Raw genomic sequence first — 25,497 nt, 5'->3', positions numbered from 1 at the left:
GATGGTGATAGATGACAGGATACTTCTAGTTGATTACATGTAGATTTATTCCAAGACACAGCTGAGTACAAACCTCGCCAGCTGACCAGACCATCAACTGACACTGATATAACACTCAGATACCAGTTAGAACACTCACAGGTATTCTGGGAGACTGAGAAGGTGAAAACACTAAGGAAGGGCTAATGACTACTGTCAGCCATATTACAAGAAGAATCAATATACAACAGTAAGGTTGGACCGAGATTGGCGGCATCAAAGATAAGAATGTCTTTGTCTCTGTGGAAATGTGCCAGTCCTCTATCTATCTCCAGCTGGCTCAATAGCTCTGATGGGTTGTGACTACTGACTTGTTGAAGATTCTCAACCTCTGGTCAGTATATAGTGGTTATGTCATATACATTTCTTTAGAAAAAATCTATATTGTTGGCAGTCAATTCTTTGTCTCCTTAGAGTAGTGCAAAAGAGTAATTACATTCAAAGACATGAGTATGGCCATTTATTAAATTCACAAATATAGCAAGCTCTTCACTCAAAGTCATCTGCTGCCAGTCAAATTGGTGGAATAACTGCTTCCAGGCAACATTCATGTAAGAAGGCCACTGAACGGTCATCAGAGAGACCCAGGCACCTTATTTACAGTCCCCATGAAGAGTAGCTCTGTCAGGAAGGGCTCTCCTGCCTGGTAAACGCCACGGTGTGTCAAAATCCAATAGGAACCCTTCTTTAAAGACCTCCTGGATGGTCAAGGGAAAGGGCTCCTTTAAGGAGGTTCTCAGATTATTGTTAGCAACTATACCTTCTGACATATATATTACATCCTAACTATCGTGTACAATAACATCATGCCACTGGGTATAGAGCTTGTTATAAACTCCGAAGCAGCAATCGTTTTGCAAAATGTATTTAGTGCACAATATTTCTATTGGACAATATTTTGATTATGATGCTCTGGTACCATACCTCAATGGAGATTTACTGGAGTGGCAAATTTTTTTAAGCATTTCCCATTAATGGATTTCCAAGGTACTGCACCAGTGGGAAAATGACAGAGGGTCCAAGTGATCATGGTAGCCCATCAATGGTTCTTTATGTTTTGTTTCTCTGACAAAGTTGGTCTAATCCATATTTATGGTTCACTGTCCTTTTTAGGGGGATGCAATGTTCCAGTTAATAGGCTGGATTCTTCACCTCCCCCTTTCTTTTCCATGGTGGCAGACTAGTGCCTGAATAGTTCATGGTCCCCAGTGCCCCGACAAGAATACTCTACAGATTGCTCAAGCAGTCATGAGTTTTTCTAGGAGAGGGCAACACTAGGGATCGTTATTCTTAATTTTTCTTCAAGCAAGTTATTTCCTGTCTTTGTCCTGGGGGTAGTAACTTGTTATTTGTCTCATACTTGAATATTTCAGGAATTAAAGTTGATTGATATAAATCTTACTTATTCACTTTAAAATCTCATAGAAACTGACAATCGATTGTACCTGCTTTAGAATGTGGAGGTCCAGTTGCCATTTGAGGGGTTCATCACTTGCACTCTTCACTTAGGAGAGCCCACAATTTTGCTATTTGGGATTTTGTTTATTTCAGTTCTGACTTATAAGGCCTTTAAAACAATGGCAACCACCAACAATTCAGATGGTCTGGTCTCTTGGAAGATGGCTTCACCTAGCCAGATAGGTGGAGATGCTGCATATACCTTATGTGGTATTTTACTGAGGTCAAGTTGCACATGACATCTGTTGTTTGTTTTCACTTAAAGTTCTATCTGTATTTTACTTTAAACACATGATCTTCTTACCTTTTTTATCTTTATATCCCGAGAGAGATCTCCAGTTCCTGAATCTCAGGCTAACCCTCAGCTTTAAACTGGTCATTATAAGGAATTTGAGAAAGGCAACCAGGCCCATTACATAACAACTGCCAAGCAAAACTATCATTGGATAGTTTCATGATTTTTGGAATGTAACAAAGGCAATGTAAGGGCATTTTAATGCAAAAGTGAACAGGGTCCCTCAATAGCCCTACATGCCATGTTCCTTTGAATAACATTTATAAAGAGGGCACTTGGGCTACCCTATATGCCTTCTGAAAACGTTATGCCAAGAATGCAGCCTTAGGTTTCATGGTAAGTTTGACCAATGATGCTCTCCCCCCAAAAATATTTTGAGTGCTTTCCAAATGTTCTCAATAATCTAAAGTAGAAAGATCTGATCACAGCAATAGGTATCAATTGCGCACGTTAATGAATCTTGTGCAGGTAGTCCTAAGACAGTTCTCTCCAAACTACCTTCCCGTCAACCCTGCTCTCAGAATGGGAAAATACCTGGTAAGAGATGGAAGGGATAGGCGGAGGAAGCCACTGACATGTAAGAAACCAAATCCTACTCCTAAGTGGGACTGCACTTATGCAGAAATTCAAATGTAGCAATTTTTAGGTGGACTTGAATGTTCTTTGGGCCTCCCTTTTGTTAGTCCTGGATAGCTCATGTGGCTTTTTTGGGTGTTACTGATTAATAAAAGAGCCTCTACAGAGAGTAACGCATACTATTTACTTTCCTACTAGCTTAAGGATCCTCACATTCTCTCACTCCTTTATCAGCCCCACCTACATTCCTCTCATCTGACACAATATCTTTGACTTGTAATTGCTTCTTTGTTCCTTTCTTATGTGTTTCCTCTTTGCTCCCAGTTTCCATCAGGAACAGATATACCTTTCTCTTATTTGTATACCCCACCACAGTGTTTAATTAGTGGTAGCAGGTGGGGCTCACCAACACTGGTTTTGGGGAACAGGCATTTATTTTTCCTCAACAGACTTTGATCCCGAGCAAGAAAGAGAAAAACACAAAGGGGGATGGAAGGAGAAAGAGAAAAATTACAACAAAGTGAAAAAGACAATAAGCAGAAACGAAAAAGAACCTGCACGAGTGAAATAAAAAAGCAGGGAGCGTCTGGTGGTGGATTAAAGAGGTATGAAGTAAAAATATGACTGTGCGGCCTAGGAATTCGGCACCCTGACTGATGCTTCTGAGCAAAACATTGGGCTAGGCACTTAGGGCCTTATTTATGAAGGCCCTGCTCCGCCGGTGCGTCACTTTTTCCCATTTTAAAAATGGCGCACCGGCGGCGCAAGGCCTTCATAAATAAGGCCCTTATTCTTTTACGAATGAAGCACTGCAAAACCAGTACTCTCTTGCACCGGGAGCACCTTTACTCACCTTTGTAATGAAACCAGAACTCGGTCTGCAAGAGAAGATGAAAAGCATTAGTCATCACAAAAGCTTGTAATAAGATCAAAAGGTACCAAATCGGACGTCACAATTAAATCTAAAATTTCTACCGCTGGAGATGTACAATGCTTTTGGTAACAATCCATTTCAGACAAAACTTACAGTTTTTTCTTGTGCCTTGAAGATTTCTCTGGCCTCCTCAAAAGAGCAGGTCTCTTCATAACATTCTCTTTCCAGGTTTCCTGCCTTAATCTCTTCTAGAAACTGGTTTGAGCGTTTTTGAACCCGAAGAATTCTATTGGCTTCATTTCTTCTTATGAACACTAAGAAAACCAGCAGATACATATATAAAGCTTACTAGAGTCCAGTGACAATTACACATTCTAGGCCCAGGAGCCAAACAGAATTACGTAAATTCAGTGGGCCAAAGGCATCATACAAGACCATAAAGGCCCAGATTTGAAAACACTATAAACGAGGCTTGCTTTAGCTATTTAACACAAACCTTTTTTTATATGATTTTATTTTCATTATTGTAGCTAGTAAAGGCAAAGATAAATAAACAATTTATCAAAATACTAATATAGTTGTATCATTGATATACATGATGGATGATAAATAGTTGTCAACTTTCCATGAATAAAAAGCCTATATAAGCACAACGTTGCTAGCAGTTAATGCTGCCTTTCCAAAGATATAAATGAGCATAAACCTACATCCCACCCCAGATTTTAAAGAATTTGCCTAAAGCTCCCACTCTTTGCAAATATAGTGTTTCCTTTGCCTCAATTCGAGATATCTTGATGTAGCCATTGGGAAAATGATGGGGGCTCAGCCACTTTCCATTTTTGCAGGATCAGAGACTTAGCAACAAGTGATGCAATAAAAATATAGGGGCAGATTTATGAAGGCCCTGCGCCGCCGGTGCGTCACTTTTTCCCATGTTAAAAGTGACGCACCGGCGGCACAAGGCCTTCATAAATCTGCCCCATACTGTTTCTGTTGAGTGGATACATTCAGTGTATTGCTAATTCCTAAGAGGACAGTATTCGATTCAGGGGATAAGTTTATTTGGATCTTGTTGCTAAGCCATTGGAAAGTTTGCTTCCAAAATTCAATTAAAGCTGGACATGAAAAAAAGCAAATATGAAACCAGACCCCATTGGAGCAATTACATCTAAATCATGCTCCCGAAACAGAAAGGTACATTTTATGGAGACGACATGGGGTATAATAAAGTTGCCACTTGCTAAGAAAAACCATGCTTTTGAAATTGGCCCCCCTCATCACTTTAAGTGCCACGATACATGTTTGCATATCTACCTTGCAGCCTACAGAACTTTGAATCTTTTGTAGTGCTTGTGGTACGACTTTTGCATGTTATTAATCCAGCAAAATCTGGTACCCGTTTCCTATCCCTCCGGTCTCTTTCACATAATAGGTTAGGCTAATCAGATTTGCCAGAGCATCTGGGGGGAATTGAAAGTTACTCAAGAAATTCCGGAATTGAAAAAAGGAAAAACAATTATGAAGAGGTTAGTCAATTTAATTTGATTCCAAGATTCCATTGCACCTTCTATAAGAACATCCTTAAAGCAATGTATCCCCACCTTTTCCTAAGTTGTTATACTTATCTGGCTTATATGGAGGCCTTTCCCGCTACTATGTACAATCGAAATTTCAGGATGGAAGGCTATAAACTGATATTCCTCCTTCATTTGGAAGAATCTATCAGAAATACTGTGGGATGTCTTATATCTGCTAAGCCTAGGGAGCTTAGGAATTTTAATAAATGGTACAAGCTGGGTGCCAGATTCTAGATGCATTTGTTTCAACTAGAAGTTGCCTCCCAGGTCGCGTCTGGTGACTGATCTTGTACCCCCATCAAAAAATTCTGCCTGATAATACTTTTTAAGGTGGGCAAGTGTAATGCCACCTTCTTGAATAGATAATTGTAAAGTATCAAGTTTTGTACGAGGTTTCTTATCAGACCAGACAAAATAGCGTAACATTTGGTTTAACTCATAAAAAAGCTCGGAAGAAACTTTGATTAATACATTTGAAAAGATAACAAGAAATAGAGGTAAAATCATCATTTTTATAACAGCAATTCTCCCTATCAAAGAGATTGGTAAGGCCTAAAACTGTTTTAGGAGATTTCTAGCCTTAAAGAGAGTAGATTCATAATTGAGCTGATATAGCTGCGAGCAATCATGTGACACATATATCCCTAAATATCTAATTGAACCCGTTGTACAATCCTGATTAAGCATATCAAATGGAAGAACGTAGTCAGAGCAATTAAAAAGTAAAATCTCAGATTTGGAATGATTATTCCTGTATCCCCCCAAATCCGAAAAATATTTAATTTTTTTAAAGACATTCAAGATATTTTGCTTCTCTGCAGCCAAGTATAAGATTATATTGTCTGCAAAGAGCTTGATCTTGAGGGCTCCCAGCAAGGGTGCTTTGATTTGTGAATTATGTCATAACAAAGAGAATGAATGACGTTACAACGCATGGTATTACAACGCATGCCATTGCAACGCATTTTTCACAGCGCAAAAACCATTACAAAAAATAATAATAATAATAGGGGGTGTTATAAAGCGCTTGGTGACGCACAACGGCGTGTCCCCGCGCTAAGGAGCGAGTGCTGTGGGAGAAGTACTAGGCGGAAACCTGTTACCGGGTAAATAATAATGTTTTTAACTTGGCTCTGAAGATGAGTTCTAATGGTGCTAGACGCAGCGCCACAGGAAGTTTATTCCAGCTTGACGCAGCCAGATACCTAAAGGATCTTCCGCCCATCCGAGCTTTAGACACCTCAGTTCAGTTTATAACTTTATTCGAATGTTTAAAAAACATCATAAAAGTATACAATTTAAAACATTACATACACATGGTACTCAGAATACAGAGACAGAAATAACATTGTCACATGTTGTGGGAATTGCTACACATAAAATTACAGGAAAACCATGCTAAGTCTAGCTCTAATAGATTTCAGAATAAAAGTGGCAGTATAAAAACAGATATCTGGGCTTGAAAGTGAAAAAAGAAGCCTCAGAGCGCTATCAGTAGTACACATGTTATATTTAAGGAACATAGGCTTGAGGAAACAGATGCGTTGTGCTTTATACAGAGGACAGAGTAATAAAAAATGCATTGTACTTTGTTTTGAAGAGCCGTCACATGGACATGGGGTGACTGGATGAGATTTCATAATCGGGAAAGCAACCAAGTTATGCACTAAACCTAATCTTAGCCTTGAAAGAACAAACTGGTGGGACTGTCTGTGGATAACTTTAAGGTACATTGGGATACCCCGGCTATCATCATTCAGGGACAGGTGGAAAATATGTGTGGAATATTCTCTAGTAGCATAACTTCGCACATCCGATTTCGCCCTAAGATAGACATTTTTTAGTTCCTGTTTGTCTAGAGTGTTCAGACTGGTAGGGTCATTTCCTAGGTCCATGTCAAACAGGTCTTTAACAGTCATAACTACATATTTTAACCATGGAATACTTGAAACTTTATCCAAGAGCAAACAGTCTTTGATAATATCTTTGGTGAATGTTGTTTCCGACTTGGTAAAAATGGATTTCCATACCAACAGTGGCCTTAACCCAGTGAGGTCGGACAGGTAATCCAGATCTAGTTCCGAATGGGTTAGAACAGTAGATGCCGAGGTGGGGAGGCAAAGCAGCCGTTTAATGAACTTGTTTTCTTCAGTCTGCAGGGCCTTGGCATTGCAATGTCCCCATACCCCCGAGCCATACAATGCTATCGAAGTACATCTGTGCTTGTATATAGTCAACATATCAGCAATACGGCGGCTTCCTACTTTGGAAGCAAAGCGGAAGACGCCTAAGGATGCTTTCCCCATTCTCGCTTTGACATTTGTTTCCTCAGGGGCCCATGATCCTCTGTCGTTAAATGTGACTCCCAAATAGCAAAAATTTGTGACAGTTGCAATATGGTTTTCCTTAAAAGAAAAAGGTTTAAAAAGTTTCAACTTTTTCCCACACACCATGACAAACGTTTTAGAATTATTAATTTTGAGTTTCCTTTTCAATATAAAATCATAAAACCCATCCATCAATTTTTGTAGGCCTATAGGGGTCCTAGAGAGAAGAACTGTATCATCGGCATACAGTAATACCGGTATAGGGGTGCCTCCTACTTGGGGGGCATCAGCATGAATTTGCTTTAGTTCTTGTTCCATCGAGTTAATGAAGAGGGAAAAAAGCAACGGGGCTAATACGCAGCCCTGTCGAATGCCAGATCTTACTCTGATCTTCCGTGTGCACTCACCCTCAGGACCGTAACGAATTTGGGCGGATAGGTTAGAATAAAGTGTGGCCAAGAAATAGATAATATCGGGGGGGGCTCCCATACCCAGCAGAGTTGTCCATAACAAGGCATGGTCGACCAGATCGAATGCGCTTGAAAGATCTGCAAAGCACAGAAATAGTGATCCCGGCTTGGCCTTGGTATACTTCCCTATTAAAAGGTTCAAGTTAATACACTGGTCGATCGTACCAAGGCCCTTTCTAAAGCCGTATTGGGATGGGGCAAGAATGTTATTATCTAAGGCCCAATCTTCCAAGCGTGCTAACAGGACCCTACTCAAGATTTTTAGTGAGGAATCCAAAAGGGAGATAGGGCGGTAGTTCTTGGCCTCTCCTCTATCCCCCTTTTTATAGATTGGAATGATAATGGATTCACCCCACGTGGAAGGGGTCCTGTTATCCATAGCAGCATTAAAGGCTATGGTCAATAATGGACTCCAGAGGGCTGGATCATATTTGTATAGGTCGATCGGCACCCCGTCTGGGCCGGGGGCTTTTCCCCCTTTACTATTCCTTATAGCCAAATCCACCTCATCGGTCGTTATTCTCGGGGGTTCAACTAGGGTAGTGCAAATGGTGTTATCACTGGCTAAAGACTCTCCAGTTGGATCGAAGATCCCTGAAAAGTGGGCCATCCATCCCTCTTCATTAACTTGGGCAGTGAGGACAGGGAATTCCTCTTTTTGCAGGAATGGGCTATTGATGGTATCCCAGAACAGTTTACTGTCCCGGAGGGCTGCGGCTTTACTCAAATCTTCCCAGGCTATTTCTCTAAGTTCTTGTTTCCTGGTTTCGAGCGCATTTTTATAATCAGCCCTCAGGGATTTAACCGCATCCCTGTCTCTCGGGGTGCTTGAAAGGGCAAGTTTAAGGGATTTTAGTGCCCTTGTACAAGCTTGGTTGAACCAGCCCTGTGTGGCCTGTCCGGATTTGGCCTTCTTTGAGGTGAGTGTTTGCTTGATTATGATACCCAAATTCTCAAAGTTATTTATTGATTGTGCTGCGGGGGCTTCCGTTTCCAGGCAACTGAATATCATATTTAGGCCAGCTTTCACCACCCTGCGATTTAAATTCTCTGCTTTTTCCCCACTCCACTTTATGCGGGTCCCGTTAGGTCTACATGGCGTAATGTCATCGACTACCCTACCAGAAAATACATCCCTATGGAGCTCATAATATAAGACCATGGTAAGTGCATTGTGGTCACTCAGGTCGTGATCTAAGATCTGGGTAACCGAACAATGGGGAGCTACCCGGTTGGAAATGATCAGGAAATCAATAATGGAGGTGGTCTTTCTCCCCGTGAAGGTAGGTGCCAGATTACCCTCCTTATCAGGTGCATGTTGGTGGATTGATATATCAATTTTTAACATCAAATTGTTAAGGGAAGTGCCACATGGAGAGTGTAAAAAGTGGAGTAAATTTTCCCCATTTTCCCCATCATAACCACAGGTAGTAGAATATGAGAGAGGGCAAGTTCTAATATTAAAATCTCCACCCCAAACAATATCATAAGATACAGTTGTTTTACAAAGAATAGAATCCAGAGCCGATTCAAGTTCGTCTACTACAGTGGTGCTGGAGGGGTCAAAGGTATTATTATAATGGTTAATCAACAATAGGTTTTGGTCCCTGCCTACCAGAATTTCCAAAATTTGCGAATGGGACCCCACAATATGGCTTTTTCTTACTCGTAAAGGTAGGTGTACAGAGAGTAAAATCAACAATCCCCCTTTGGCCCTCCCCATTGCAGATTCCACCGCATTACAGTTATAAGCAACAAAACCATCAAAGGCAATATCTTCCACTGACCACGTTTCCTGCAGACATAGGATATCATGAACCACAATGAGTTCCCTCCAACCCAGTGCTGAAACCTTCTGCCGCCACCCGGCAATGTTCCAGCTCATCAATGAATAACCCTTGGCCCTTTGGTCCATACCTGTATTAATATGGATAGTTGAGACAGAGGGTGTAATACAAGTCATATCTAGCGGAATCAATTCCGGTACAGTGGGGGTAGCTGGGGTAGGGGTGATGGGGGTGATTTCAGAACATTGTATGATGGGGGTTGTAACGGGTGTAATCTGGGCCAAATTAGTGGGAATAGCTTCGTTAGGGGTGGTTAAATGGACCATGGGCGGAACATCGGGTTTAGCCTGAGTGTTAGTCGGCTTCAGAGAGCGAGAGACAGGGTGTAGTCAGTCTACCCCCTCTAGGCCATCTAAGCAACCATAGCGGTTAGGATCCATGAAGGAGTGAAATTGGGGTGCGTATTGGGGTAGTCTTGGTGGTCTAGCATCATATGCTCGTTGTCTGCCCCTCCGTTCCACAACGGACCAATCCCCTCTTCTTTGTTGGTGGCGGATATTGGTTGGTGGGAAAAAATAGGAAACGGGAAGGGTCTGGATCGTTGAATCGAAGGACCTGTTAAAACCTGCACATATATGGGATACTGTGCGAGGGTCTCTAAAACTAACGGTTAGGCAGTCCCCATTGATGTTTTTAGGGGTCTTGCCTATCCAGGGGACCCTCCTTACCATAATTATCTCATTGTGCAGGTGGCCCGGGAGCGGTCTATTCCAATTGAGCCATTTTATAACTTTATTCTTCAAGGAGCTAAAGGTTTCTGATTCCCCTGTTTCTAGTGGTGGTACTCCGGCTAAGATGACAGTTAACCGGTTAGCCTCCGGTGGTAAATCAGGCCACCTGGGTCTAGGGGTATTAAATGCCTCGCTTGGTACTCCCTGGGTCCCCCCGGCCATATGGTCTGGTGGGTTAATTTGGCTTGGTTGTTGACTCGCCCCATTGTCAGTTGTTAAATTATTGGGCTGGGATTGGATAAGGGGTGGTATACAGATATTAGGTGGGGGGATATTAGGTTGATTCAAAACCGGATTGGGAGGAGCGGGAATAGCAGGGGTTATGGTAGTCGTTGGGGTGTGTTGGTTCTGAAGGTTACCAAGGGTGGCTAGGATGGCGGCAGATGTTTTCTCTACATTTGATATTCTGGAGCAAAGCCTATCCAGTTTAGCCTCTAATGGGGATATGATTGATTTAAGTAGTGCCACGGCCCATTCCATGGATATTTCTCTATTCGGGAATTGAGCATCACGGAGGGTAAATGTGGTCTGGGGTGGTGGTTCCTCCCGTACTTTAGCAGTTTTTGTAGCCCTTCCCGTTTTAACTTCTTTTTTATTGTACACTCTTTTCCGTTTCCTCACGGCACCCTCTCTTTCCCCACGGCTCTTAGACTCAGTAGTACTCACATCAGGATAAGATAAAATGGAGGCATTTTCACTTATGAATACACAGGTAGGGTCAGCAACAATATCCGTTGATATAACCGGGGTAGCTAAGTGGCTAGGGTCTTCTATGGGCGGGGATATTTTATCCGCAATAGCAGACTGATTACTATCTCTAGTGGGCGTTTTGGCGTTAGCAAGGGGTCCTATGGATGATCGTTTAAGGGAAATAAGTTCAGTAGATAAACGCTTTTCCAATATGACTATCTCCTTGTCTATTATGTTATTGGCCCTAATGAGGAATTTTTCCATACCTCCGGCGGTTGACAAGCTGCCAGTCAAGGAGGATTTAATCCTATTGTCTCTGCCGGCCATAGTCCTTAGGGATGGGGACGCACACAAGTTAGAGGGGTGGCCCGGTCCGGTCACTCCGGGTCACGAACGGCCACAAATGGTCCCGCCCTTGTCCCGGGCTTCTCCCGGTCGCTCCCGCGCGCTCCCGCGCTGCGTCGCTGGTCTAGTCAATTTGTAGGTCTGTGATAAAGGGGAGGGGTCCGCAGGGAGAGCAGCCCAGGTGCTGTTAATCTGGGCGGCAGGCGCTTCTGGGATAGGTAGTCCCAGCCCCCGCTCTCTGCTCGCAGCCCTGCAGCTCCTACGACCCACCTCTCAGGAAACAGGCAACTCCTGAGGCAACAACCAGACGATCCCAGCGATGCGGGACCCGCGGAGCGGGTTCCGCGAGAAGTTGGCTGTAAGCAATGTGGATCCCTGCACGCTCAGCCCGGCACACTCCAAAGATAACAGCAAAGCTTTAGACACCTTGGGAATAGACAGGAGCCACGTGCCGGAAGATTTTAGGGAACGGGAAGGCTCGTATTGTGTCAGCAGTCCCTGCAATGGAAGGGGGGCCTTACCATTGACAATCCGGTGGCAGGTGCAGAGTGCTTTGAATTCCACCCTGCTTCTCACCGGGAGCCAGTGCAGGGCTTGGAGCGCCGCTTTGGAGGCTGCCCTTCTGGGTAATCTGAGCACCAGTCGGGCAGCAGCATTCTGCAAAACCTGCAGGCGGCTCAGATTCTTCTCTAAAGTCCCTAGATAGAGAAGATTGCCATAGTCCATCTTTGATGTAACTAATGCATGCTCTAATGTTTGGCGTGCTTTGATAGGCAGAAACTTCAGAACCTTCCTGAGGCTCTTGAGAGTCCCGAAGCATGATCCAACCACCCGATTGATCTGGGGTCCGAAGGTGAGGTTGGGATCGAACCAGATACCCAGATTCCTCGCCTCCTGGCAGGGGATTGGTGCTGGTCCCAGGCATGGTGGCCACCATGCCGACGTCCACGCCGCCTGGCCTCCCCCCACGACCAGCACCTCAGTCTTGCCTCCGTTGAGCTTGAGGCAATTGGCAGACATCCAGGCAGCAAGATCTTGCATGCATGCTCTGAAGATGTCCGCCGCAAGACTGGGCGCACGCGACAGGGAGATGACCAGCTGCGTGTCGTCGGCATACGACACCATGCGCAGGCCTTGACTCTCCACTATGGTGGCAACCGGGGCAACGTAGAGATTAAAAAGAGTTGGACTCAGGGACGAGCCCTGCGGCACCCCCTGGTCCAAGGCTACTCGCTCCGAGTAGCAGTCGCCCTGCCTGACTTGGAAACCTCGGCCCGATAGGAATGATTGGATCCATTTCAGCGCTGCACCTCTCACCCCTCCTTTGTTCAGACACTGTAGCAAGATGGAATGTGCTACAGTGTCGAACGCAGCGCTGAGATCCAGAAGGATCAAGGCCATAGTCTGTCCCTCGTCAGCGCCCTGCCTGATGGTTTCGGATGCCATGAGGAGAGCTGACTCCGTCGAATGACGAGGCCGAAACCCGAATTGGGTGGGATGAAGAAGGTTAGTCTTCTCCACAAATTGCATTAGCTGCACGTTGGCCACCTTCTCCGCCACTTTAGAAAAATAGGGTAGCAGGGAGATGGGGCGCAAATTATCCAGCTTCTCAAAGCTGATATTAGGCTTCTTGCGGAGGGGAAGCACCACAGCTTGTTTCCATACCTCAGGCATAGAACTGGACCGGAAGGAAACATCCAGCAGATGCCTAATGTAGGGTTCGAGTGTCGTCAGGCTATCCCCCAGCCGTTTAGGAGAGGCTGGGTCCCGAGGAGAGCCCGATTTCACTGAACTGCATATTTTAATTAGATCTTCTGCTGGAGGGGTGGTAAAGTTGAGCAGCATGTTTTGTCCAGCTGCCTCTCCTACTGATACCTCCAATTCGTGCCCTACTGAGGGTTGGGCAGGAAAGGCGGAGTAGATCTTGGACACTTTATCCCCAAAATAATTAGCAATACGATTGCAGGTAGCTGCTGAGTGGTCTTCCCCTCCTGTGGAGGCTTTAGGGACAGCCAGGGATTTATATACACTGAACAGTTCCTTAACTGAGTTCTCTGCACCCAGTATCCTGTCAGCATAATAGGCGGCTTTCACTATCCTAATCTGATTGTGATAGGCCCGTCTATTGACAAGGTATCTCTCTTTCATCTGGCTGTCATAGGCCACTCTCCACTGTCTTTCTGCACGCTTACAGTCCCTCTTGGCACATCGCAGTGCCTCGTTGAACCATGGTGCAGTTCTTTGTTTACGGGCGCCCTCCTTCGATCGGCCTAATGGGGCCGTGCAATCCAAGGCGGCCGTGATACGGTCATTAAGCAATTTATTTGCCATGTCTGCATCGTCACCTCCAGGGGGCCCCCCTGCGGTAAGAGCCTTATTGAACTCTGGCAGGGAGAACCTAGCCCATTTACGCCTGGGGTAGTTGAGGGGGTGGGGTCAGTGGCTTTATGTTTAGGAAGATAGATAGAGAATGGTACAAAGAAGTGATCAGTCCAAGGCAGGGGCACAGGAGAAGCCACCGTGACTTCCTCCCAGTTGGCGAATATTGGATCTAGCAGGTGTCCATGCTGGTGTGTTGGAAGCTGCCCCTTTAAATCCAACTGTAGGGATTGAAGTTCTTGGCGGAGCTCCATTGCTCCATTGTCGGACAAATCTTCAAAATGCGTGTTCAAGTCTCCGAGTAACAGAAACTTGTCTCTCCGCATCGCTATCTCCGTGATGCCCTCTAAAAGGTTGCCTTTAAACCTTGCCAGGGGACCCGGTGAGTGGTAGATTAAATAGCCCTTCACCGTCATGCTCCCATCAATTTTTATGGTAAAGACACCAGCCTCACTTCCCATCAGATGGACTGGTTCCAGTTGACAGGCAAGTTGCCGTTTAAAAACAATCGCTATTCCCCCCCCTCTGCCTTCCGGTCTGTCCAGTCTCACCATCCGGTAATCGTCTGGTAGTACAACGAATGTATTTACTATGCATACCATTACTACGCAATATAATTAGAAACCATTAAAAGTACCATTACAACGCAAACATTTTTTTTTTTTATTGTAAAATAACGCCTGGCACGAGATACAGGGAAAATAGGGGTTTTGGATGGGTAAGTGTATTAAAATGTAGAACTCAACTTAGCACATAATTTTTTTTTACGGGCATTTTTGAAAAATTAATGCTCAGGTATTAAAATAAATACGCGAGTATTAATGTAGTAACATTCAATATTTTTTTTAAACATTTTCAGAAACAGCAATGATGTTAATATTAAAAGTTAAACATTTAAAAATGGAAGAAAAACTAAGTCAACCAGAAAAGAAACAATCATCCTGAAAACGAGCCACCATTTTATGACCTCCTCAAGCACAAGTCCTACAACAGTTTTCATGACAAGAAATGTAACCCTCAGAAAACAAAATGGAGGAGTAAACACTGACGAACACATGAAACAGTAACTTTATTAAACAAAACCAAAAAAATAAAGAATAAAAATGAATATTTTCCCGAAAATAATGGTGACACACACAAAAAAGTATAAATAAACTTGAGCCACCATTTTGAAGTCAGTGGTCAACAGACTATGAGCGAGAGCAGACGGATTTTCCGCTACCTCTTACGTTCACACCAAAACGAAGACTCTTCAATTGCCTTACAACATTCTCAAAAAACAAGTAAGTATAATACAATAAACAAAGAATATTAACACTAAAAATAAAAGCTTTATAAAATATTTATATTAGATACATTTTATTTTTCAGTTTATTTCAAACTTGACATTCGATTAACCAACGACCAGAATATTGACAATCAACTAATGCAATTAGAAGTAAGTAAATTAATGAAACAAAATTGAGTTGTATATCACAAAAAGTGTATGTTACTAGAAGCCAATGTATGCAATGTTATGGAGCACATTTGAATATTTTTATAATATCTTTCTATAAAAGTGTGTTATCAAAATGAAATGAACAATGCAAAAATAAAAACATTTTTGTGAAAAATGTTAAATTGTTAACAAAGCTAAACCATATCACGTTTTCGGAATTACAGCAAACTAAAATTAATTTGGACCTAATCAATCTAAGATCGATTGAAGAAAGAACACAAACTAATAAAAACGACATCTCTTTAAAAGGTAATTAAAGTGATTTAAAACTCAATAATTAATAGGAATAATGTAGCAATTTTTTATAAAATTGAAAAATTATGTTGATCAATTTTGCAACTTATTCTGAACTATAATCTATCAGTTGTGAAAACAATAGTTGAAAAACATTTTGCTGTCAAAATTGCATAACATTTTTTTTTAATGCATTCTATCCATGAACTAATTAATTTTTTTAAAACCTATAAATAGAGAATCAATAATTTGAAAATAAACTCTATTTTACGTTTATCCAACTACAGAGAACTACGAATAAATATCAGCACAAGAAAAAAAAACAACCAGCTGAAGAACATCTACTAAAGAAAAAGACACCATCTACTATACTTCCAAAAAGAAATACTAAAGGTAAATAGATATAAAAAAATAAGAAATAAATAAATTAACCACTTTTTTCTCCTCACAGAGTAACATCGCACAAAACCCAATAAATTATAGCAATATCTTTTACATGTTGTTACAGCCAAACCAATTGAAAGCTCAACAAAGCAACAAGAGGATCATCCAAATACATCACAAGGAACCAGCAAGCATCCAAAAAAAGGTAAACAATACTATTACATTTTTTGTCAAGAAATATTTATATAAAATAATATGCTAAAGTAGGGTAAGAGTTGGATAGTGTAGGGGTTAAAAATTACTATTCTTACTCCAGTGGGGTATAAAAGTAGGGTAAGTATTGGATAGTCTAGGGGGTTTCAATTACTATTCTTACTCCAGGGGGGTATACAAGTAGGTTAAGTGTTGGATAGTCTAGGGGGTTAAAATTACTATTCTAACTCCAGGGCATGTAAAAGTAGAGTAAGTTTTGGATAGTCTAGGTGCTAAAAATTACTAAACTAATTCCAGGGGGGTGTAAAAGTAGGGTAAGTGATGGATAGTGTAGGAGTATTCATTACTATTCTTACTCCAGGGGGGTGTAAAATTAGGGAAAGTGTTGGATAATCTAGGGGGTTAAAATTACTATTCTAACTCCAGGGGTTGTAAAATTAGAGTAAGTGTTGGATAGTGAAGGCGTATTAATTACTATTCTAACTCCAGGGGGGTGTAAAATCAGGGTAAGTGTTGGATAGTGCAGGAGTATTAATTACTATTCTAACTCCAGGGGGGTGTAAAAGCAGGGTAAGTGTTGAATAGTGTAGGGGTTACAATTACTATTCTAACTCCAGCGGGGTGTAAAACTAGGGTAAGTGTTGGATAGTCCAGGAGGGTGTAAAACAAATACATTTCAAAAATCAAACCATAATAATTCTAATATTTTTTTCATACTTTTCTTATCATTTCAGATAATGTCCACGGATAAGACAGCCGAATATATAACAAGCAAAAGGAAACCGACTATTGAAACATGCAGGGTACATTTATTGCAAGGAGAGAATAACAGAACCAAGGAGACATTGGAGGTGCGTGCTATATTACTCAACCCTTTGCAAAGGCAGAGCAGTTACTCTGGGTGACACAGTCGTTAAAGCATCTGAACATAACCACTCTGCCTCTGCAATGGAGATTGAGGTAAGAGAAACCATAAATGAAATGAAGGATATTGCAAGCACCTCCAATGACTCCTCTGGTTCTATTTTGAGGGAGGTTGCACAGCATGTCCCTAGTCATGTTGCTAGCAGTAGGCATATCATACCTAATCTGAGGCGAATAATTCAACGTAAAAAACAGGTAAGTAACCCACAACGAATTACACCTCAAACATTCTCTGATATTCTAATTCCTCCTGCACTCTCTGTTTCTTTATCTAACGAACCTTTCATCCTGCATGACAACCAAAACCCTCAAAAACGGATAATTATCTTTAACACATCCCGTAATCTAGCCAAGTTAGAGAATAGTGATATTTGGATGATGGATGGGACATTTAAAAGCATGCCCCATCCTTTCACCCAAATATACACTATTATATGTATTGTATTGTTGCAAAAATTAACAATACAATACATTTTGGCGTAAGATACAAAAAACATCCCTAGTTGTGGATTACGTATCAGATAGCAAACTGCAATTCGAATTAAAAGAACTAACTGTACTTTGCTTTGTTCCTCCTGATAGTGTAGACGAGTACTACACTGCAATTACAGAATCAGACTTTTACACTTCAAAAGACGAAAAAATGGCACCCTCTCTAAATTATTTTGAAGACACATGGATTGGGCATCTAAGCAGGTCGGGTTGCAGGAGGAAGCCACGTTTCCATGTGGAGTGGTGGAACTGCTACACGAGCTGCTTAGAAAGAGGAGCAAAGACAAACAATGCCATGGAGGGATGGCACAACTCCCTCAACCATACAATTGGAAAACCTCACCCCAAATGTTATAATTTTTTGGAAACTTTGAGGAAGGAGCAAAGTATCAAGAAATGAGAATGTTACAAGCATTAACAGGTAGTCTAAACCCACGCATTTCTAAAAGATCAAAAGAAATGTCTGAAAGACTATTGGGTGCATTACTACAATTTTCGTTGAGTGTGACTTCAGACTACCTGGATAATGCTGCTCACTTACTACATTACTAACTCTACGTACACCATTACTTTCCTGTTTTGCCCTAAATGATATAAGCAAAAATTTAAATTGACAAGTAAAGTCGGGCACCTTATCTTAGATGTCTTCTCTTTTCTTTTCTTTAATAATCCAATGCAAATCCATGCTTTTTTTCCAAATGAAAAACCAGCAAATAAAAACTCATTCGCTAATTCTTCTTTTTGAAGTAAAAACACCCAAAAAAAACCCTTAGAAAAAGATCAATTTTCCAAAAGCATTCCAAAAAAAAGAAAGTTTCTCCAAATCTAAAATATCTTTAAATCCAAATTAAATCGATATAACGATCCATCTTCTTTCTTTGGCAAAAAATGCAATCCTTCGAAATCCACATTAGTATGTTATGTTATGTTATGTTAAGGGGATTTTATATAGCGCACTGTCACCGGAGGTATCATGGCGCTGAGAGGGTGCTGAGGAAACAGAGGGGAATTAGCAGGATTGTGGGAAAAGCCAGGTTTTTAGTGATTTGCGAAACTGAATGAGGGTACCAGAAGTCCTAACTGGGAGGGGGAATGAATTCCAAAGTTTGGGGCCGAGAAAGGCAAATCTTCGGCCCCCAGATCTACAGACTTTGAAAGGGGGGACCACCAGAAGATGTAAGTGAAGCGATCTGAGGTTACGTGAAGGGCAGTAGGGTCGAATAAGGGATTTCAGAAAAGCGGGGCAAGGACAAAAAAGAGATTTAAAGGTGAGGCAGCCAACCTTAAAGGCAGCCCTTAAGTTGACTGGGAGCCAGTGTAGCTTGATAAGAAGGGGTTTGGCGGACTGCCACCTCGGAATCCCGAGGGCCAGTCTCGCCGCCTGGTTTTGGATGACTTGCAGCCTGTTGATGGAACATTTGGGCAAGCCATAATAGATGGAATTTGAGAAATCCAGGCGGGAGAGAACAAGGGCCATGATGACTTGTAACAAGGCATCGGGAGAGAGGAGGTAGGCCACCTTCCTAATCCTGCGTAGTTGGAACATGCAGGAGGAAACCACTGTCCCCACCTGCGGCCCCAGAGAGAGCCCAGCGTCAATAGTGACCCCAAGGCTTTTCACCGAGGCTACCGGGGTGGGAGGAGAGCCAAGCTCAATCGGCCAGAAGTGTGGATCCCAGTGGGCGGTGCTCTTACCCGGCAGGAGGAGCTCTGTCTTACCAGGGTTCAATTTTAACTGGTTCTGACACATCCACTGGAAGATATGGGACATAACTGCCTGAAAAGTTGGAATAGCAGAGGGAGAGTTTAGAGAGAAGATGAGTTGTAGGTCGTCCGCGTAATTGAAGACGCGGACGTCCCACTGCCTCAAAGAAGAAAGAAGAGGGTGAAGATAGAGATTGAAAAGAAGAGGGGATAGAGAGGAGCCCTGGGGGACCCCGCAAGGCAGATGTTCCCTAGGGGCCCTGAATGTACCTAGGCTAAGGGACTGGGACCTCCCCATAAGGAAAGATTTCACCCAGGCCAGCGCCAGGCCCTGGATGCCGGCCTGTTCGACACGGTGGAGAAGGATGTTGTGGTCCACCGTGTCGAAGGCGGCCGACAGATCTAATAATACCAGGGCCTGGGAGGTACCCTTGTCAGCTCCGTCTCTCAAGGTATCTAGGACAGCCAGGATCACAGCCTCCGTAGAGTGACAAGGACGGAAACCGGCCTGGCTGGCCTCGAGAAAGATGGAACTCTCGATGAACCCCGAGAGGCAGGCAGTGACATGGGCTTCCAGGATTTTTGAGAAAAAGGGTAAGAGAGAGATGGGACGATAGTTTGCCGGGACGGTAGGGTCGACTCCAGGCTTCTTCAACAGGGGCACTAGAACGGCCTCCTTGAAGGAGCTGGGTACAGTCCCGGAAAGAAGAGAAGAATTGAGCAGCGGAAGGATGCAGTCAGGTAGGGAATGGTAGATGTCGCTAAGTATGGAAGGAGGACAGTGGTCGTCAGGAGAGCCAGACTTAATCCGGGCAGCCAGGTTGGCTAGAGATGTAGAGTCGAGTGGGGGGAGCTGAGTGATAGAAAAAGCATTATGGGGGGATGTGGCGGGATCAGCAACCAGAGAGGTGACCGGGATAGTGCCCTTAATCAAAACAATCTTCTGTAGGAAGAAGGTGCTCAGTGCATTGCAAGATTCCTGAGTAGGGGTCTGGGACAGAAGCGTTCTAGAGTCAGACGTAAATTCGTCCAGAACTCTGAAGATCTCCTTCGACTTACAGGGGGCTGACAAGATACGCTCGGAGACATAAACTTTCTTGGCTGCAGAGATAGCGATTTTATACCTATTACGGGCTGCCACATAAATATCTCTGCTTGACGGGCAGTAATCTCTTCTCCATCTGCGTTCAGATTGACGAAGTTCTAACTGTAAGGTTTTAAGGTGAGGGGTAAACCATTTGTGTGAATGGCTATAGCGAGAGCGAGGGAACTTAGTTAATGGGGCAAAGATGTCGCAGGCTGATATAAGCCAGCTGGAGACTTGCCCATCTAGCTCATTAATATCAGGGTTATTGAGGGAAAGGGGACGTGTGTGAGACAGGTGAGTTAGCAGTTTGGAGGAATCGACGGCCTTCCACTTACGAGCCATGCCACCCTCCCGCGGAGGGATCCTAATCTGACCGGCCACAGAGATGGTGGTGTCGATAAGGTGGTGGTCCGACCACACGCAAGGTGTGATAAGCGGGTGGGAGGGCTTCACCCCATAGGCCCAGATATGATCAAGTATATGGCCACCACTGTGGGTGGGAGAGGTGACTATTTGGCTGAAGTTCAGGCTCGAGAGACCTTCAAACAATTCAGAAGCATGGGGGCCAGCGTCCCTGTGCTGAAACCAATAATTAAAATCCCCAGCAATAACTATGCGTGGAGAGGAAGTAGCAATGCTAGCAAGCTGTTCAATAAACAGCGCGGGGAAAGAGGGCATGGGTTGGGGGGGGCGGTAGAGTACCATGAAGGTAACTGCGCCCACCTTGGTTCCAAGACTGAAGACTAGGTTATCTACATCGGGAAATGTCATAGAGGTGGGGGTGATGACCTGAATATCCTTCCGTATTACCGCTGCGACCCCCCCCTCCAGGGCGACCCCCATAGCGGTTGGTGTTGAGCAGGCAGTAGTCGGGGGGTAGCGCTGCCAATATGTCCGGGAGGGAGTCGTCCGTGAGCCAGGTCTCAGAAAGTAAAAGAACATCGGGCCTTTCAGTCATGAGTAGATGGAAGATGTCAGTTTGATGCCTGACTAGAGAACGGGTGTTCAGATATATTAGGCGGATTTGTGACTCAGGAATAGTAGGCGAGGTGGGGGGAGTGAACGGACCCAGGTGAGGGAGTAGGTTGCCAGCGATTCCAAGTGAAGTAATCCGCGTCCAGGTGTCAAACGGTAGGGGGCAGTCAGCAGCTCGAAGGTGCATGAGAGCAGGGGATGAGTAGGAGATGGTAGTATCCACATCCATAGGCCCTAGGCCCGTCCTGGCGCGGACGGGCGCAGACGGGCTTGACTCTGGTGCGACTCCGGCGCGCCTACGTCGCGCCCGCTGCGCTCGTCCGCTGCGCTGACACATGAGGCCCGTCTAAATTGGTGATGACGCCGAGGTGAGAGGAGTCAGGAGGGCGGGGTGGGGGAGGAAAGTTAAAACACAGAGTGTGCCACTCACCGCTTGTAGTCAGCGGGGGAAATGAAGTTTGGAGCTGCTAGCACTCAGCAGCAGACAGGCCAGCAAAACAGAATTAAAATAACGCTTTACAGCGCTCAGCGCGTTAAACCTCTGCCCTCTGCCACAGGGCTTTGGTTAGACGCGAGGCAGAAGTGGGCGGAGCCTAAATAGGCGATGACGCTGAGGTGGGAGGAGTCAGGAGGGCGGGGTGGGGGAGGAAAGTTAAAACACAGAGTGTGCCACTCACCGCTTGTAGTCAGCGGGGGAAATGAAGTTTAGAGCTGCTAGCACTCAGCAGCAGACAGGCAAGCAAAACAGAATTAAAATAACGCTTTACAGCGCTCAGCGCGTTAAACCTCTGCCCTCTGCCACAGGGCTTTGGTTAGACGCGAGGCAGAAGTGGGCGGAGCCTAAATAGGCGATGGCGCCGAGGTGGGAGGAGTCAGGAGGGCGGGGTGGGGGAGGAAAGTTAAAACACAGAGTGTGCCACTCACCGCTTGTAGTCAGCGGGGGAAATGAAGTTTGGAGCTGCTAGCACTCAGCAGCAGACAGGCAAGCAAAACAGAATTAAAATAACGCTTTACAGCGCTCAGCGCGTTAAACCTCTGCCCTCTGCCACAGGGCTTTCGTTAGACGCGAGGCAGAAGTGGGCGGAGCCTAAATAGGCGATGACGCCGAGGTGGGAGGAGTCAGGAGGGCGGGGTGGGGGAGGAAAGTTAAAACACAGAGTGTGCCACTCACCGCTTGTAGTCAGCGGGGGAAATGAAGTTTGGAGCTGCTAGCACTCAGCAGCAGACAGGCAAGCAAAACAGAATTAAAATAACGCTTTACAGCGCTCAGCGCGTTAAACCTCTGCCCTCTGCCACAGGGCTTTGGTTAGACGCGAGGCAGAAGTGGGCGGAGCCTAAATAGGCGATGACGCCGAGGTGGGAGGAGTCAGGAGGGCGGGGTGGGGGAGGAAAGTTAAAACACAGAGTGTGCCACTCACCGCTTGTAGTCAGCGGGGGAAATGAAGTTTAGAGCTGCTAGCACTCAGCAGCAGACAGGCAAGCAAAACAGAATTAAAATAACGCTTTACAGCGCTCAGCGCGTTAAACCTCTGCCCTCTGCCACAGGGCTTTGGTTAGACGCGAGGCAGAAGTGGGCGGAGCCTAAATAGGCGATGACGCCGAGGTGGGAGGAGTCAGGAGGGCGGGGTGGGGGAGGAAAGTTAAAACACAGAGTGTGCCACTCACCGCTTGTAGTCAGCGGGGGAAATGAAGTTTGGAGCTGCTAGCACTCAGCAGCAGACAGGCAAGCAAAACAGAATTAAAATAACGCTTTACAGCGCTCAGCGCGTTAAACCTCTGCCCTCTGCCACAGGGCTTTGGTTAGGTTAGTATCATATTTTTCCATTGAGAAAACAATCCCAATAACAAAGATGTCTTCCTTGATTCCAAATTTTTTAAAAAGGCAATCCAGTTTGCCAAGAATAATTCTAATCTTCTGAAATCGATCTTCTTCTTTCAAACGTTTTTTTCAAATCAAATTATTTTCCAAATTTTTCAGACAAAATGAAGTATTTACAGTTCAATAAACTTAGTAAATACTATTAAACATTCTTATTATTTATAAAACAAATAACACGTGACGGCATACTCTAACAACAAGATCGGCGACATGCTAAAAAGCAACCAACTAAAGTTATATTTAACTTATCTAAACCTCCCTCATCTCTCTTTGCAATAAATGTCTCTCTCACCTTCATACACATTATAAATAAAGTTTTTAAAGTTTCCTACCTGTGTGCAGATCTCCTTGCTTCTGCTCTGTCCAGCGACGCTCCTCAATATGGATGCCTTCGATGATTCACGTCTACGCGTATACGTCATCTTGAGCTATGAAAAAAGAAAACGGACAATTTATTTACTATTTATTTATAATATTTATATAAGTTTAAAAACTATATTTCTTTCAGAATAAAATACATTAAAATGTTATTAATTTTTTTCCAAAATTTATAAATAAAATAAACGTATCGGGAAAAAAAACCTCACTCTCGCATTCCAATAATTATTTTTTTAATATATTATTTTAAATGTTGTACTATTATTTAAAACATGTATTTTATTTGTAAATAATGTTCTTACCTTTAGGATGCTCCCTTTTGCTTCTTTTCCATCCCGCATTACTCTTCAAATGACTTCCAAAATGATAGACGCGGCAATCACCTAGACAACTATGGAAATAAATGAAGGCCATGACTTTACATTGAAGTCAATGTAAAAGCGTGTGAACATATGTTCAAATAATTATATAAAATAATTTTACTTTGTCTAAAATAAAAAATAAAAAAATAATAATAAATATCTATATTACATTTTTTTAATTTTTTTTTAAAAAATAGAAAAATAATTACTCATTTTTTTCCGTAAAATATTTAAAAACTATAGTCTGTAAGGTGTTAATTACTATTCTAAGTCCAGTTAAGTTGTAATAGTAATATTAAAATGAGTATGAGTAAAAAGTAGTATTCTTGCTCCTGGTAGGGTGTAAAAGTAGGGTAAGTTTTGGATAAAGTAATAGTATTATTAACTATTCTTACTACAGGGGGGTGTAAAAGTAGGGTAAGTGTTGGATAGTGAAGAAGTTAAAAATTAATATTCTTACTCTAGTAGGGTATAAAAGTATGCTACATTTTGGATAGTCTAGGGGCTTAAAATTACTATTCTAACTCCAGGGGGATATAAAAGTAGGGTAAGCATTGGATACTCTAGGGGGTTAAAATTACAATTCTAACTCCAGGGGGGTGCAAAAGTAGGTTAAGTGATGCATAGTCTAGGAGTAATAATTACTATTCTAACTCCAGTGGGGTATAAAAGTATTTGTATTTGTATTTGTATGTCGATTTATAGAGCGCGATTGCTGCCCGGGGGCGTCCAAGCGCTAAAACCAACAGAACAAGAGGGGGTAGCCAAGGCGTTATCAGACGGCAGTGAAAAGGAAGGTTTTTAACTGTTTCCTAAATGAGGTAAGATTGGGGTTCTACCTTAGGTGGAGGGGTAGGGTGTTCCATAGCTTGGAGGCATTGTAGGTGAAAGTCCTGCCGCCAGTTCTGGATTTTTTTATTTTGGGGATCGTGGCCGTGAAGGTCTGGTTGGAACGCAGATTCCTGGTGGGTTGATAATGTGACACGAGGTTACGGGTGATGAGGGGACCCGTTTTCCAGAACGCCTGGTGCGCAATGCATAAGGCTTTGAATTGGATTCTTTGGGGAATGGGTAGCCAATGCAGTTTTTTCAGTCCATTTTTGACTGATTGACGTCGGGGGATCTGAAGCAAGGTACGCGCGGCGCAGTTCTGTACTGTTTGTAGCCTCCGTATTGTGTACTCTGGGGCAGCGAGGTACAAGGCGTTGTTATAGTCCAGTCGTGACTGGATAAGGCCTTGGATGGCTACTTGTTTTGCCTCCATCGGTAGAAGATGGAGTACCTTCCTTAGTACTCTGAGCAGGCCAAAGCATGTGGCTGCTAGTTTGGTGGATTGAGTGCCAAAGGACAGAGATCCATCGAGCCACACCCCAAGGCTCTTAATACTGTCTTTTGGGGCAGGGGGGGTACCTAGACAGGGTGGCCATAAAGTGCCAAGGGAGTTGGGTTTTGCAGGGCCAAGGAGCATAAGCTCTGTCTTGTCCCCGTTCATTTTTAATGAGGAGGAGGACATCCAGTCCTTAACTTCCTCGAGGCATTTCTTGAGCCCTCCTTCCGAGGTCTGGCTGGCCTCCTGTGCCAGAGAGACCACTAGCTGTGTGTCGTCAGCGTATGAAATGATCTTAATTCCATACTGACGAACAACTTCAGCCAGTGGCCTCATATATATGTTGAAGAGCGCCGGGCTCAGTGAAGAGCCCTGCGGGACTCCGCATTTTAGAGGTCTGCTGGTAGAGGAGGAAGTTCCGTCGAATACCCG

At 43.7% G+C, this 25,497-nt stretch overlaps 1 protein-coding gene across 1 annotated transcript in view; it reads right to left on the bottom strand.

Annotated features, from left to right (window-relative positions):
- The window catches only part of LOC144791363 (coagulation factor X-like), a 231,930-nt gene that overhangs the window by 95,906 nt on the left and 110,527 nt on the right, over window positions 1–25,497 (bottom strand). The window contains exons 3-4 of the mRNA XM_078666038.1: window positions 3,396–3,556; window positions 3,222–3,246 (exon numbers count right to left, since the gene is read on the bottom strand). Coding sequence (XP_078522164.1) covers window positions 3,222–3,246; window positions 3,396–3,556 — 186 coding nt within the window. The remainder of the gene's footprint in view (window positions 1–3,221; window positions 3,247–3,395; window positions 3,557–25,497) is intronic.

The sequence above is a fragment of the Lissotriton helveticus genome, chromosome 11 (genome assembly GCF_964261635.1).
Source record: "Lissotriton helveticus chromosome 11, aLisHel1.1, whole genome shotgun sequence".
Lineage (NCBI taxonomy): Eukaryota > Metazoa > Chordata > Amphibia > Caudata > Salamandridae > Lissotriton > Lissotriton helveticus.
This window is presented reverse-complemented; position numbering and strand designations above follow the sequence as displayed.